Genomic DNA, 17,145 nt, shown 5'->3' with positions numbered 1-17,145 from the left:
CCAAAAGATGGAAGCAACTCAAGTATCCATCCACAGATGAATGAATAAACAAAATGTGGTATATCCGTACAATGGAATATTATTCAGCCTTAAAAACAAAATTCTGACACATGCTACAACATGGATGAACCCTGAAGACAATGAGTTAAGGGAAATAAGCCAGTCTCAAAACAACAAATGATGCGTGATTCCGCTTATATGAGGAACCTAGAGTAGGCAAATTCACAGACAGGAGGAAGAATGGTGGTTGCCACGGGCTGAGAGAAGGGAGGAATGGGGTGGGGAGTTACTGTTTAATAGGTACAGGAGTTTCAACGGGAAGATGAAAACATTTCTAGAGATACATGCTATTTGGTGATGGTTGCAAAAAAATATAAATGTACCTAATGCCACTGAACTGTACAATTTAAAAAAGTTAAAATGATAAAATTTATGTGTATTTTACCACCCTCCAAGATAAAATAACTATCCTAAAGTCCAAATACTCATTTTTGGCAAGATATGCTTTAATATATTATTAGCTTCGAGTTAAACATTTCTTATAAGAAATAAGAAGATCAACAAGATTTGTGGAACCAATTTGTCTTGGAAGGGATCACCAGAAAATGCCATTCCTTAAAAGTTAGATAGTCTGAAGGTTCTTTATTGAAATTTAAAACTTTTAATAAAATGTAGCTAATTTCATTATGGTCATATTTCAGGGTTTAGAACTTTGAGACCTTAACCCCTCATTATAACTGTATTTTGAAAAACACTAGGAAATTTTTTGTTTTGTTCTTTTAATGAAAACTTTGGCCTTGTAACAGGTTATTTCCTCAGCACACCCTCATGTCCTAGATAATATTCTTAAAGTTTATAGAAGAATACCAAATTTACTTTCTTCTCAGCTGTCAAAGATTTTATGTTGTATCTTTCTTTAAGATATAGGTATAAGCATTCTTGGGAAAAGGTATTATGTTTTCTTAATTTCCATCCTTGGTGATACTATGGTGTTACATGCATGCACACACATCAATCTATATATTGTAAGTGCATCAATTGAGGTTTGTTTGCTTTTTTTTTCGCCTGATAAAGTAGTAACAATGTTAAAAATGTGTATGTATATATATAAAAGGAGATATAATAACTGCCTAACCTCCCTCCTTCATACTGCAGACACAGGTAGTGCTCTAAAGTACAAGTCAGATTATACTTTTCCCTGCTTAAAATTCCTCACTATCTCCCCATTATCTACATGGTAAAATCCAAGCTCTTTGGTATAACATACACAACTTCTCCCTGGTGTACCTCTCCAACCTCATTTCCTCACACTTTTTATACCACACTATTTACATCAACAGTAGGGAACTGTCTATAGTAGTTCTCCAGATACACTAAGTGGTTTTGGACTTCCATGCCTATCTATACATGTGGCTTTTCCCTTTTCCTGTAACTCTTTACCTAATACCTAGTAAATTTTCATTTATCTTTTTCAAAACTCAGCTCAGGGAATAATGCCACCAGAAAATCCTTAGCCTCACCCAAATCTCAATAGAGTTCATTCTCTAGTACCAAATATTAATATCCCCTCTAGGCCTCATACAAATATTTATCTAGCTGTTTTATTTACATTGGTCTATACATTTGTTTATATATGTCTCCTTTAGACTGAAAGGTCCTTGAAGGTATATCATTTCTCTATCATTGAGTACAATTCCTGGCATATAAGAGGCACAGAGTAAATGCTTATTATTAACTGATAACAAATTATACTCTGAGATCTGACTGAAGAATTATGGCAATATGCAATTTTTAAAATGATAAATATTTTTGATGTAAAATATCTTGTTAATGAAGTAACAAGAGCATATAATTTGCTCTAAAATTTGGGATTTTATACTGTATTATGCTACAGAACCTAGTTAATTTCCACTTAACCTTCAGATTTTGTTAATGGTTCGATTCCTTTCCCTCATTTAACTTGAACAAAAACCTGAAGCATATCCTCCCTGACAGATGTGTTTGGCTGTGTAATTTTCATCTGAATGTGCCAAGAGAATATGAATGAACTCAACTGGCTAACCATGGATAGCTCTCTAGAGTCCCCTGGATCATATTTACTGAAAGAGTAGCTGCAAAGATCAATCTGATACTTTTTTTTTTTTTAATTTATTTTTGGCTGCATTGGGTCTTCGTTGCTGTGCACGGGCTTTCTCTAGTTGCGGTGAGCCGGGGCCACTCTTTGTTGCAGTGCGCAGGCTTTTCATTGTGGTGGCTTCTCTTGTTGCAGAGCATGGGCTCTAGGCACGTGGGCTTCAGTAGTTGTGGCACGCGGGCTCTAGAGCACAGGCTCAGTAGTTGTGGCGCACGGGCTTAGTTGCTCCGCAGCCTGTGGGATCTTCCTGGCCCAGGGCCCAAACCCACGTCCCTTGCACTGGCAGGCGGATTCTTAACGACTGCGCCATCAGGGAAGTCCCCAATCTGATACTTTTGAATAAAGTAAGTGAGCACCAACATTGGGGAATTCAGGAATGCCTGAAGTGTAGTTTTTAACAACTTTTTATAATTATCAAAATACTCAGTTTTAAATAGATTTGGTCTCAAAAGATCAATGTTTAGGAAAGCTTAATATATATTTTTATAGATTACAAGGTCTTTGATTATTTCCTAATATATTTACTTTGCTGTCATAAACATAAGAAACACATAGACTCAACTCTTGACATTTCTCGTGCATTTTAATCTTTTCAGACTTTAAAATGGGACTAATAAAATACTAAAGATCAAATTCTGATAAAATTAATCTTCAGGGTGATGTTTATAAAGAGGGCTTGCCAGAAACTGTTCACCAGTATTCACTTGTAAAAAGCATTATTTATATTAGAACTTTTAAAAATAGCAAGCACATTGGCCACAATTTGTTTATAATAGTTTTTGTAGCCAACAAAACAGCAAGATTTAAGAATTAGAATTTGTATTACTAGTGTTGTATTACTAGTGTTGATTCTTTTATTTGATACCATAATAACTGGTTTTTGCAAGCTATTTATCTTTATTTTGTAATTCAAAAAGATAAGTCCTTCATCCTGAAGAGATTCACCTTTTGGACATTCATAAAGTAACCCCATATATAACAGTACTTGGAAGTAATAGATTCCACAAAAATACTGTTTTCACCTACTCCTTCAGTACACAAAGAAATTTTTTAGAATGCAGGGTTGAGTTTATGTAATGGAACAGTTGATGAATGCCTTCTTTATCTACAAATACTCGCTAAGTGATGCCATCCAATCCAATGGCCTTAATTACCACTCATATGCAAATGATTACCAATTCTCCAGCGTGAATTCTTAGGCCCAATCCAGACTTATTTCCCAACTGTCTCTTCAACATCTCCCACTTGGCTGTCTAACAGGTATCTCAAATTTAACACGTCCAAAACACTCTCTTGATTCCTCCCCTTCCTCCCACCCCTGCCCTAAATCTTTTTCGCCCTCAGTCTTTACTATCTTAGTGTAAGATAGCTCTATTTTACCAGAGGCTCATATCCTCAATCTGGAAGGCATTCTTGATTACTCTCTTTCTCTCCATAACCCACATCTACTAAACCCATCAGCAAATCACTCCAAATATATACGTAATCACCATGTGCAGTGCTCACGTCCCCACCTGGGTAACCACCATCTCTCATCTGGACTATGATAAGAGCCTCCACTTATGCCTACAGTTTATTCTTAACATAGCAACAAGAACATTAAACCTATCATCTCCCTCCTCTACTCAAAATCCTCCATGGCTTCCTATTTTACTCAGTGTAAAGATTATAAAGGCTTTGCATCATCTAGTCTTAACACCTTCTCTGAGCCTATCATTTATGGCTTCCCTATTTTTTACACGCCAATGATATAGTCTTTTTTCTGATATTTGAACACATTAAGCACACTTCCATTTTAGGGACTTTGCACTTGCTGTTCTTTCTGACTGCATCATTGTTCTACCATATATACACATAACTTACGCCCTCACATCCTTCAAGCTTCTGTTCAAATGTCATAGTGTAAACACTTCCCCTAACCTACCTCATTTGAAATAGCACCACTCCTATCTCAGTCATCATTAATCCCCTCACCATGAGCTAAAGGAAAAACACTAGCTTCCATAGATGTTAGAGAGCAGTTTAGCTAATATCAACTCTACTTACTAATTAATTATAACATGTGCAACCAACTCCACACTTCCATGTATTTTCCAATCACAATATTTATCACATTTTATGCTATTACTTATGAAATTACATCTTACCCACAAGACCACAAGAGCAAGGATCAGTTTCTTACAATGCAATTTACTAGCATCTGATAAGTACAGCTAACATTTCTTGAGCACTTACTATGTAACAGGCACTGTTCTAAGTGCTTTAAATGCATTAACCCATGTGATCCACACAATGAAGGTATAAAATAGATACCATCTTCATCCCCATTATATAAATAAGAAAAAGACATAGAGGGAGTAAGTTACTTGTCCAAGGTTATAGAGGTAGTAAGTGGTAGAGCTGGGATTCAAACCAGCTCCAGATACTGTATCCTTAATCATTATGCTATACTACATTTTAGTTGGCCAATGGAATAGAGTGTCAGGGGGAGAGGGCTAAATTAACGTAATTAGAGAAAGACTCTCTGAGGAGGTGAATTTGAGCTGCAAATGGAATGATGTAGATTCAGCTAAGTGGCTATCTCCCTAAAGAGTGTTCCAGGCCTAAGAAATAGAAGACAGAAATGGACAAGGACAGAAATAAGAGGGGGGGAGGGGGAGAGGGTCAAAGGGCCAGAAAAGCTAGGGTGTTAAATAAGCAGAAGAGTTAGGAAGTGAGCTTAAAGAGATGGGGAGAAGTCTGCACATGGGGACTTAAGTGCCTTGCTAAGAAGTTTTGGTGTTTTCCAACAGCAATGTGAAGAAGGATTAAACAGGAGAGTGCCATAACTAAAGGGCTGAGAGTCCTATCCCAATGGTTACTATTGAAGACTCTCAATTACCTCTCTTCACCTGAAGGACCCATGATCTTTTGGGAAAGAAACAAGGTTTGTTACTGGTCTGAGGGAAATGACAAATGGAATGACAAGACAGGACCACACAACCTTGACTAAATTCACTGCTGACTGATGGCAATGTTGAGCCACAGGTGCAATAACATCTTCTGTAAAGCAGTAGAAGTTAGCAGTAGCTACAGTGCCACAGTAGCAAAAGCAAACAAAAAATGCTGATGGATCACAGAGGGTTCAATGCCACTTTGCGGGATAAACAGTAGAAAAGAAAATCCACCAGAACAAAGAAACCAATCACTTAAGTAACTGCTGAACACTTTTAGGAAACAACGGTGGCTACGGATACCACTGCTAAAACCCTCCATAGGACATGCTTCACAAATGCACATATTTAGAAAATGGTACTCAGGAAACTATCACAGGGAATAAAGTAGGCATAATAAATGGTATATTTTGATATTTACATGCATAGCACATGAACCATATTAGGAAATATATCTGAGTTCTATCACCAATTGGTACAATGACTGTGGGGAAAGTAACAACTTCTAAGGTCCCCAGTACCCTTATTTGTAAAATGTGAGAATAGGATAGGATACATTTCAATTCTTAAATGCACACACACCCCCCTATGACTCTTCATTCAGTAGTACAAATCCAAAGGTTTGGAAAACAGTTAAATGAGTCTAGACTGGCCTGAGATCATGCTGTTTAATATATGAGGGGGCTTCCCTGGTGGCGAAGTGGTTGAGAGTTCGCCTGCCGATGCAGGGGACACGGGTTTGTGCCCCGGTCTGGGAAGATCCCACATGCCACGAAGCGGCTGGGCCCGTGAGCCACGGCCGCTGAGCCTGTGCGTCCGGAGCCTGTGCTCCGCAACGGGAGAGGCCACAACAGTGAGAGGCCCGCGTACCGCAAAAATACATAATAATAATAATAATGAGATATAAATATGAAAATAGGGACTTCCCTGCTGGCACCGTGGTTAAGAATCCCCCTGCCAATGCAGGGGACACAGGTTCGATCCCTGGTCCGGGAATATCCCACAAGCCGCAACGAGCAACTAAGCCCGTGTGCCACAACTACTGAGCCTGCGCTCTAAAGCCCACAAGCCACAACTACTGAAGCCCGCATGCCACAACTACTGAAGCCCGTGTGCCACAACTACTGGAGCCCGTGTGCCTAGAGCCCGTGCTCCGCAACAAGAGAAGCCACCGCAATGAGAAGCCCACGCACCACAACGAAGAGTAGCCCCCAACTCGCCGCAACTAGAGAAAGCTCGCACGCAGCAACGAAGACCCAACGCAGCCATAAATAAATAAATATGAAAATAAGCATATAACATATTTTAGTGTTTTAAAATAATTTTTATACTTAGGTTGTCAAGTATAATGAAATGGAATACTGGAGTTGACATTAGGGGACTTGAATTCTAACTGGTTCTTAAATTACTCTTTACAATATTCAACTCATCAAGTATCTGAGCCGCAGTTTTATTCAATACAAAATTATGTAACTAGGTAGGTGATCGATCTTCCAGTTCTTAAACTCTATATCTTCACAGTAGGCCATGATGTGGTACACTGCCTCTTATCAAGACAGTTTAGACATAGTAATGGGTAGTCTATGAAAGCTATGTTGAGAATCAGTTAGTATTTAACATGATACTTCCTTATTTAAGTTACTCATATTTTCCTTTCAGAGTTTTTAAAATAAAAATACTCAAGTGTAGGGAGGAGTCAGTACAAATAGATTAGTTGTTTTCTATACTGATGGTACTTTCTGAGGAACAACTACTACTGGTGCTTTTTATAGGAGTCTGTGCTTTGTTCATTTTCATGCTTAGGTATAAAAAAATAGAATTCTTACATACCTTTTTAAATCAAGTATTTAAGTTAGAAAATGGAGGCTTTCAAAAAAGTATCTCTGGGCTTCCCTGGTGGCGCAGTGGTTGAGAGTTCACCTGCCGATGCAGGGGACACGGGTTCGTGCCCCAGTTTGGGAAGATCCCACGTGCCACGGAGCGGCTGGGCCCGTGAGCCATGGCCGCTGAACCTGCGCGTCCGGAGCCTGTGCTCCGCAACGGGAGAGGCCACAACAGTGAGAGGCCCGCGTACCGCCAAAAAAAAAAAAAAAGAAAAACTCAAACTATCTCTAATTGATACTATTTCTTGCATGAAACAGGATGCTGAAGATTTTTTTTTACTATTATTTAAACAAATACATTAACCAAAATCAACAACCTGAAAAACTAAAGACATAAAACATCCGAAGTTACAGAGGTCATATTTGACTCTGCTTTCATAAGAGTGTTCCTCCTTACCTGATGAAGAACTTCCAGGGTAACAGGATAAAAGAGGTTTTCAATAATTATTCGGAGCACAGGGCTCTGCCCAGGTAGGACCGTGCCTTCATTAGCAGGAGCTCCAGGAAGGGCCAGACTTCCTGACTGGACAGCACTGACAGCCTGCAGTGCAGCTTGGGCTCTCTATTTAACAATGCAAAATGAGAACTTGTGGTTACACAGAAGCATTATATAATCCTTAAAATTAGTTGATGTAAAGTAATATGAAGTTAATATAGTTAAATAAAAATATACATATCTACTTTCTCTGGATGCATACATCCTAAAATTGTAATCAGTCAAGAATCAAAAGTCTTGCCTTCTTATCACAATGACACAGTATTTAAGAAAGTTCTTAAATTTACTTGAAGAAATGAAAACAAAACCATGGCCAAAAAAGAAGAAAATTTGGATATAACTTTTATTTCCTAATTTTTAAATGACAATAGGAAAAAAGACAGCGTGAAGGGTAACATCAAAGGCCACTTTAAAAAATTCACTGAAGTCCCCCTCTTCTCTTTTCCTCCCTGAACAACTGAGTTCTAAAGCCTTTGGGTGGCATATGATAGGTGTAAATACGCAGGAAGAGAGGAGCTGTGGTGGTTCAGAGTGGGGCAGGATGGCATCCCTATACAAAGGCATCCTGGCATGGAGCATCAGAGCCTGAGCAACGCAAGGAGCGCATCCATGTGGTAGGTCTGCCTGGTAAGGGAAATCGGAGCCCAAACAAGGTAAGGAAGGTAGGTATCTGTGAGTGGGTGGCTCACTGTTGGCTGTCAGAACCTAGGGAGCACGAGATGGGTAAGAAAGGCATCCAGAGGAGAGTAGCCTAGCCAGGACTGTCAGAACCCAGGGAGAGTTAAGAAGGGGTCCACATGTAGTAAAAATAATCTAAGCAGGGTGAAGAGGAGGTCGGTCCATGGGGACCTGAATGGACTAAGGAAGTAATTCAATGGAGGGGCAGCCTGGCATGAAATGTTAGAATCCAAGCAGGGGCAGGCAGAGAAGTTTTTTAATATCATGCTCCACTAAAAGGAAGCAGGTGCTCTAAAAAATGTCCAGCTCTAAAGCTGGAGCAAGGAAAGCACAAGATGAGTGTGTAACTTTTCTGGTTTTGTGGGGGTTTTGCTGTTGCTGTTTTGTACCAGAATGCGAAGAAGTTTTCAAAGAATGATGGGAACGAGCCAAAAGGACACAGAAGACAGCTGGAAGGGGCTCCCACTGGCCAAATATAGGACAATTTGAGAACCAAAATAATGACTGTAACAAATAAAAACCCATCAAATGAAATGGGAAACATTCAGTCCATAGGCTGATATAAATTGACAGTTGATAAGGAACCGTATATTTACACTGCCTTAAAGTACCTTCCCCCAAACACTCTTCTTTCCCCCTTTGTAAGTCACAACTTTACAGTGGAGAAGCCAGGCAAACACCAGCCAAATCAAGTGATTAAAGAGCACACTATCAATAATGCAACAAACTGAAGTTATGTGCTCCCTGATATGATGCAACGAGAAAAAAAGAGCATTACTTCTGTGACATTCCTGTCAAAGCTACATACACTGAATCTAATCACAAGGAAACATCAAACTCAAATTGAGGGATGGCCTAAAAGATAAGTAGCCCATAATTTTCAAAAGCGTCAAGGTTACGAAGTCAAAAAAACCCTATAACTGTTTCAGATAAAAGGATACTAGAAGATGTGATTTCTAAATGGAACATGTGGTTATGAATAATGCTTATTTTGCTGGAACAAACATTATTGGGACAACTGGAAAAACTTGAACGGGGACTGAGGATTGGAGGGAAGTAATGCATCAAATGTTAATTTCCTGATTTTGACCACTGTATTCTGGTTGTGTAGAAGAATATTCTTCTTTGAAGGAAATGCACACTAAAAGTTTGGCCAGTGAACACAGACCAGATTAACAATTTATTCCCAAATGCCTCAAGGAATCAACAGTTCTTTGTATTATATCTGTAACTCTTTTTAAATTTTGTGACTGTCTCAAAATTTAAAACAATTATTTAAAAAAAACAAAAAAAAAACAAAAAAAAACAATTATTTAAAAAATAAAGTAGGTGAAAGAGAAAATTGAAGAGAAAAAAAGCACGGTTAATGATTATTGAAATTAAATGCAAGTTTTCATCAGTCTTTTGTTCCGTACTTATAATTTCCTAAGAATGGTGATAATTAGTAAACTGTGTCACAAAATGAAAAAATCCTACCACTTTAATGCAGATTCTTTCATTTCTACATATTGTACTCACTTGCAATTTTAAAGAACATAGTACTTTGTCTCAGTACTTTGTTTTCTATATGAACATTTGTTTTCATGACTTTAATTTTTAATTTACTATTTATTATACCACCTTTCTAATGTGAGATGAGTAGCTTTCCAACATTTTGCTATGAAAAATAACATTAAAATAAGTATCTTTCTGGAAAAGTGGCAGTCTTTTACTTTCTGCATGCTTAAGAGTTGAACAACTTCCACTTTTATATACATTTTTTTTTTACCTTTTAACAGCATTTTAATGTCATATACAGACTTTTATATATCAAGTAAAACACAAACTACCAAATGCTGTTTCCAAATCATCTTTGAGAACAATATATAAATTATATGAATATTTTATATCATTAGCTTTCAAAACTATGTTCTCGTAAAGCCAAGTGTGTGGAATACTGAGTATCCTAATTCTGCTTCAAACATGGCAGTTTATCTATTTTATAGTGGGCTCCCCAGTAAGATTTTATTTGGAAAAAAGGGTTGTACTGCTTTCAAATTTGAAAACCGGCTCACATTTCCACTTTGAGCCTTTAAATAGGCAATGATGATGTTGGGAGGTCATTCAAAAAAGACTCAGAATTAACACACGGATTAGCGTTAGCAGAAAAGAACATTAAAGTAGTTATTATAACTGTATTGCGTGCACACACACACAGAAAAAAGAAAGGTTAAGTAGAGACATGGAAGACCAACAGTGCTGTCCAACAGAATTTCCTGTGATAATGGAAATGTTCAACATCTACAGTATGCAATATGACAGTACTAACCACAAATGGCCAGTGAGCACTCCAAATGTACCTAGTGCAACTGAGGAACTGAAATTTTTATTTTTGTATTTATTTAAATTTAGCCACATTTAGCTAGCAGCTACCACAATGGACATCACAACTTCATAATGTCTAGGAAAAATCATCATAGTGAGGCTCTCAGTGGAATAATGGTGCCTTTTCTTCTTCTATCAGGATGATTAAATCTTATCAAAACGAAGCCTGCACAACTGAAAGTAAACTTAACCTCACTAACTTTTTTTTGCCTGCGCTGCGCGGCTTGTGGGATCTTAGTTTGCCGACCAGGGATTAAACCTAGGCCCTCGGCAGTGAAAGTGCAAAGTCCTAACCACTGGACCATCAGGGAATTCCCAACCTCACTGACTTTACTTCATTACCCATCAATCATTCTATCAATCCTTTTTATTAAACAATTCTATATACATGCTTATTGCTGCTATATTACTGTTATTGTTGCTACTGTTGTTGTTTCTCTTCCTTCACTCTTTCCTCTTTGGCATAGAAGATACCACAGTGGAGAAACATGAGAAGCCATGGTATATATTGTCCGTATCATTCTAGAGTTGTCAATATACTCTGTATTAGTACTTCACAGAGCATTGAGTACAAAAGTCTCTGCATAGCAGGCATGCAAAAAAATTATTTTGACAATAAAAGTCTGAGAAAAAGATTTATTTAATAATTAACTCTACAGTTTCAATTTTTAATTAGGCAAATATATTTAAGTAAAAAAAAATCAAAGTGGAGGCATACTTTCCACTGAGGACAACAGAAAAGTGAGGGGGGGAAAAAAAGAAATGTCTTCTTAACATGAAGAGATATTTCAGATACACAGAAGACATATTTTCTGTGTATCTGATACTAAACATTATGAGGCAGCAGAATTCTTATTATGGGATAGTTTTAAATGTTTCAGCAACAAACCCTCCGGAATGGTTACATTAACTAGTGGTAAAGGAAACAGCAGTAGTATGATGGAAAAATCAACAAATATTTTATTGAGGTGGAGGAGGTATATATACTTTATGTAAAATTTAAACATGCCTGGATAATGTGAAGAAGCCATTTTTAAAATTGAGATGGAAATGAATATACAACAAAATTCACAGATCTTAAGTGTTCCGTTGGATGATTTTTTGGGAAATTTTTTAAGGGAAAATCCTTCCATGGTCATCTCTTTGCAAATTTATAAACTTCCACCCACAAGGTCAAGAAAAACTGTCTATATAAAAATGAATCATATTAATACAACAACTCCTCAAATGCTGTACCTCAAAATAGGATCTAAATTTTTTAGCTATAATTTTAGCTTAAACCAAGGGACAAAGATACTTGATATTCACCTGACCCTCTGCCAAGTATGTCCATAAGCTGGAAAAGAAGTTATGTGCATGTTTTGGGATATCTTGCTATTCAAAGAGAAGAGAATGAAACAGTAATTTATCAGTTTCTGAGGGCTGCCTGAATAAAAAAACATCTGGTACATTTTATATATGCAAACAGGACCTTCAATTTTGACTTCAGCTTTGGTGTAGGACTCTGAATAAAAGAAAAATATTATTTTATCAAACACCAATGCAAAAAATGGACAAAAGTAACAAAATGGAAAGGGTACTGGGAAGAAATCAAGGCTATCTAAGAATAAACTAGGTCATTTGGGCTGGCTTTGGTTGCCAAGCAACTGGGATTTCTCACTGTTTCCCTTTGGAATAATCCAGTCTTTAAGAGTTTTATTGTTTATATCATCTTTAAGAATTTAACATATTTAGGAATAACACTAATGTGAAAACTGCATGACTTACATGAAGGAGAATTAAAAATTCTTCTGAAAGATAGGAAATAAAATATAACTTCCTCCTCAAAAGGATCAGTTAGCAATATAGACATGTTAATTATCTACAAATAAATCTATAAAATCAACCCAATTCTGTGTTTTTTGGGGTTAGGAGTTATCAAAATAATTCTAATACATCCTGAGAAATAAACAAAACATATTATCCATTTAATTTCTAAAAAGAGAGGGTAAAGAATAGGGCCTTGCCCTACAACATATTAAGCCTTAGGGACACTGAATTAGGAATGGAACAGAACAGAATCCAAAAGGTAGTCCATATTAGACATGGACTGCATACCATGTGAGCCACACACACATGAGGGTAGATGGGGGTCACGCAAGCAGAATGTGTAGTCGTGTCTAACAAGTGTATACATGCGGGTTGTAAATACGCATAGTCTGTGTATGGAAAACTAGACCATGACAAAAGACAAGTTTCACAAGAGTGGATATATATATATTTTTTAAGATTTTTTTTGATGTGAATCATTTTTTAAAAAGTCTTCATTGAATTTGTTACAATAGTGCTTCTGTTTTATGTTTTTTGGCACAAGGCATGTGGGATCTTACCTCCCCAACCAGGGATCGAACCCACACCCCTTGCATTAGAAGGCAAAGTCTTAACCACTGGCCTGCCAGGGAAGTCCCATGAATGGATAATATTGATAAATGGGTTATTCAACTACAACAAAAGAGAAACTGGTCACTGGGAGTAAGAGAAAGACCAAAGCCTCACTCTCCACCCACAAAATATTCTTAACAAAACAAAGATTTAAACACTACAAATAAAAACAACCAAAACATGAAAGTATAAGAAAATATAGGTAAAAAAAATGTTTTTAATCTTGCTATACTGGGTTTTTATGAGTATGGTACCCATGTCAGAGACCATAATACAACTTCAGAGATTTGACTATTATATAAAAATATTTTAAAAATTGCATTAGCAGACAAAATTCTAGACAGAAAGTATACAGAATGGTGGCTGCCAGGGTGGGGGTAGGGGAAATGAGGAATAAGTGTATAACAGGTATGCAGTTTCAGTTTGGGAAGATGAAAAAGTTCTGGGGATGGATGGTGGTGATGGGTTGCACAATGAAAATGTACTTAATGCCACTGAACCATACACTTAAAAATGGTTAAAGTGATAAATTTTACGTTATATATATTTTACCACAATTGAAAAAATCGGGGAAAAACTGCATTAACAGAAATCACTATAAACACTTTACAAGTTATTAAATAAAAGAGAGTAAACAATAAGATACAATTTGTTAACTAGCATATTAACACAGATGGACAGGAAAACTGCTTGCTCATATATTATCAGTGGCACCCTAAATCAGCAAATGAGCTTTAGAGAAAGCAATCATGCAACATATACTGAAACATAAAACATGCATAGGCTTAGTCCCAGCAATTTTGTTGTCAGAAACATAAATAAGATAATGCTGCATGTGTGCCAAGATATGTAAGAATGCTGCTGTAGTACTATTTGTAAGAGCATAACATGGCAAACAATCTCAATCTAACAACAAGAAACTGAATAGCACAGGACAGGGAGATCAGCTCGGTGCTTTGTGACCACCTAGAGGGGTGGGATAGGGAGGGTGGGAGGGAGATGCAAGAGGGAGGGGATATGGGGATATGTGTACACATATATCTGATTCACTTTGTTATACAGCAGAAACTAACACAACATTGTAAAGCAATTATACTTCAATAAAGATGTTAAATTAAAAAAAGAAAAGAAACGGGATAAATGATGGCTGCCCTTTTGAAGAGAGTATTATGCAGTCATTTAAAAATTATGAAGTAAAAAAATAAAATAAAAAGTATGAAGTAATTCTATATTTGTTGTCATGAAACAACATCCCTGACATATTGTAGAGAAAAAATAATTAGTTTTCAGTAGTTTTCAAACTATTAGGATTCCATTGGTATAAAATTATATACATAGACAATAACCTGAATAGAGAAGGGGTACACAGTAAAATGTTAGCAAAATGTTAGTTAATTAGTTATATCTGGGTAACTGGATTGTTTTATTTTTTATTTTTCTGGATTGTTTGAATGTTTTACCATGAGCATGTATCCTATTTACAAGGCAATTTTTCATTAAAATAATTATACTATTTAAAAATATCTAACATTTCATTTACTCTTAAGTTTAGATAGTTTATTATAGGCCATTAATATCTCTTAATAAGTTAAGGATTGTGTGCAGGAAATGTCACTGTTTCTAAAAATGTGTAAAACTATGAATTCAGCAGCTTGCATTATAATGACTTTCAACACAGAGTCAAAGAGCTGAAGGAGTTCTTTTGCCTAGAGCAAGAGTATCATGGCCAAGTTGCTCTCAACATAATTTAAAAAATCTTTCTTAAAATGTACTTGCTTTGTGGATAAATTTTTCCTACCCTGAAGTTACTTCAAATTACTATTTTAGCTACTTAGAAATCAACCTGGAGAGACACAGAAGTTTGAACATGAATTATATCAAAATAAAAACTGGAAAATTAGGTAAGAAATGTTCATATTCTATATTGCACATTCACCTTGGAGAGTCAAAATTCATTTAATGAACATATCTATACAAATTCTTATTAACATCTTAAGTTCAGTTACTTAACATCACAATAAAAGCATCACTCAACTTCTCAATGCCTTTGTTACATATTCTGTAAAAAGAAGGGATTGACTTCTAAACACACAAATGTTACATGTTCTGTAAAAAGAAAAGGATTGACTTCTACAGTTCCTTTCACATCTGAGATTTTTAAGAGAGACATAACAATGTATGTTTTTTTCCACTCATGAAAACAGTTTCAAGGGAAAACTAAATATCTGCCATTTCTAACGCCATATCTTCAAACTTACTTCCAAATGGCAGTGCTTTCTTATTCTTAAGTCTTTGGGTAAGAATTTACATAAACAATCTTTACCAGTAGAGCATGCTAAGATGAAGAAAAACACATGATTTTTTTTCCTCTGAAAAACAGAAAATTAAATTTAAGTTATTATATCATGTGTTCTTATAACTATTTTTAGAAATACCTTTAATACTTACAGCTTGATTAGGTAGATTGTCAGTCTTAAGTTCTCTGTGATTGGAATACTGAATAAAAACAGGCTGGCTTCGAAGGTGAGGAGTAACAGGAGTGTAATAATTCACCATAGTAACAGCAGCTTCCTCAGAAGCCATTTCTAAGAAAGCCTGCAATAAACACAAGAAAGTAAAGTGAAAGCTCATGTTTTTGAAAGGCAGCTAAGAACTACTTTGTCATTCCAGCTTGCTCTAAACTCAGTATTCTCAAGAGAAATCACATTGTCCCCAAGGGGATGAAAAGACTTGTTTCAAAGTGTATCATTGACAGTAACTGAAAACATAATTGAAAAAAGTTGGGTTCAATAAACGATTTGGGATTGGGAAATGGCCAGTTGATTAAATGATTTTATGTGGTTTTTGGTTTTCTTCTTATTTCTGTTTCTTCTAAAATCTAGAAATAATTAAAAAGGCAAAAATAAACGTGTGCATCACTACTATAAATAGTAGTAGCTTTCAGTTTCTTCCTAAAAAATTCTCAAACAGAGATGAGGCATAATGATTTGCTCTTCTCTACCTTTTTATAAAACAGCCATTTATGAATACAATTAGAGCATTCAGGTGCAAAGACTCAACTGTACAAATCAGGGAAATGGGAGAACTTCTTACATTAAGTCAATATTGCTTTGGGTCATTCAAGTGACCTTTTTTGGATATTGGCAATCACTGTACTAATATTAGCTATTTGAAGACTAACACAAGAAGAACTGAGATGGAAGAAGCTCCTTGGTATTTATGTCTTATTCTGTATAAAGCTTCTCCTAGCTGTCAGGACTCCCATTAACTTATGACAGGAATAGGATACTTACAGACCTTTAAGGTGGCAGGTTTTATCACCCTATCTTAATGGTTAAGAAGATAAAATATAGACATCTACTAAGCGTTCTGAGCCCTCAGAACTACCTATAAGAACATCTCAAATTTAAAATGCAGGAAGAACCCCTGATCCAAATCACTGTCTTTGAGGAATAAAACAGAATTCGAGTCATTTATACTATCTAAAAGGTATAGATATCCACAACACACTTTAAAGTTGCTATCCAATTGTATCAATAATACACTTTTTCTAATATTTCTAAGAGAAGTGGATAAAAATGATCAAGGTAACAAAAATAGCTATGGCAATATTTCCTATCTGGTTTTTAATCATCTTTTCAACAAAGAATTTGTAAACTGTATTCTAATAATATTCATTATATGGGGAGAGTCTCTTCCTGCAAACTCCTTTCTAAATGTTTCTAAACTCCTGCAATGTCTAACATCAGTCACACAAAGGAAAAGCTGAACAATGTCTTTGGAATATGATTCTTATCACAGGAATTTTTTCCTAAATGTATATACAACCTAAAAATTCATATGTAAAAATAAATTTTTCTACATGGAGTCCAGTAAAAGAATTATTTATGTTTTCCTAAAGCATCCAAAGGGATCAATTTTCATAATGTAGGGTGGAGAGAAAACCGAAAGTCACTACCCACAGAAACGCTGGTGAAAATAACCCCTACTCTGTCCTCAACACTCCACCTACAAGAACCATAAGAAAGATTATGCTTACAAGTACTACTAGTGACTCACAACAGAATCTCCTGAAGTAATTACTAACAAGATATTTTCTAAACAGGATTTATGATCAAAAAACAAGCAATTAACAGTCAATTAGCACTACAGATAAATATAAACCTAGAACCAACTGCAGAAACAAAGGAAAGTGTGACATTGCCTGCTGCCTCTCAGAGCTATTTGACATAAAAC

At 36.1% G+C, this 17,145-nt stretch overlaps 1 protein-coding gene across 4 annotated transcripts in view; it reads right to left on the bottom strand.

The window, feature by feature from the left end:
* The window catches only part of PTBP3 (polypyrimidine tract binding protein 3), a 101,544-nt gene that overhangs the window by 35,051 nt on the left and 49,348 nt on the right, over window positions 1–17,145 (bottom strand). For all 4 annotated transcript variants that reach the window (XM_027105189.1, XM_027105190.1, XM_027105191.1 and 1 more), the window contains 2 exons: window positions 15,358–15,504; window positions 7,348–7,512 (listed from right to left, as the gene is read on the bottom strand). In XM_027105189.1, coding sequence (XP_026960990.1) covers window positions 7,348–7,512; window positions 15,358–15,504 — 312 coding nt within the window. The remainder of the gene's footprint in view (window positions 1–7,347; window positions 7,513–15,357; window positions 15,505–17,145) is intronic.

This window comes from Aethalodelphis obliquidens, unplaced genomic scaffold (assembly GCF_003676395.1).
Source record: "Aethalodelphis obliquidens isolate GAN/ISIS:26980383/991018 unplaced genomic scaffold, ASM367639v1 scaffold7, whole genome shotgun sequence".
Lineage (NCBI taxonomy): Eukaryota > Metazoa > Chordata > Mammalia > Artiodactyla > Delphinidae > Aethalodelphis > Aethalodelphis obliquidens.
The sequence above is the reverse complement of the archived record's forward strand: the minus strand, read 5'-3'. Positions and strand labels throughout refer to the sequence as shown.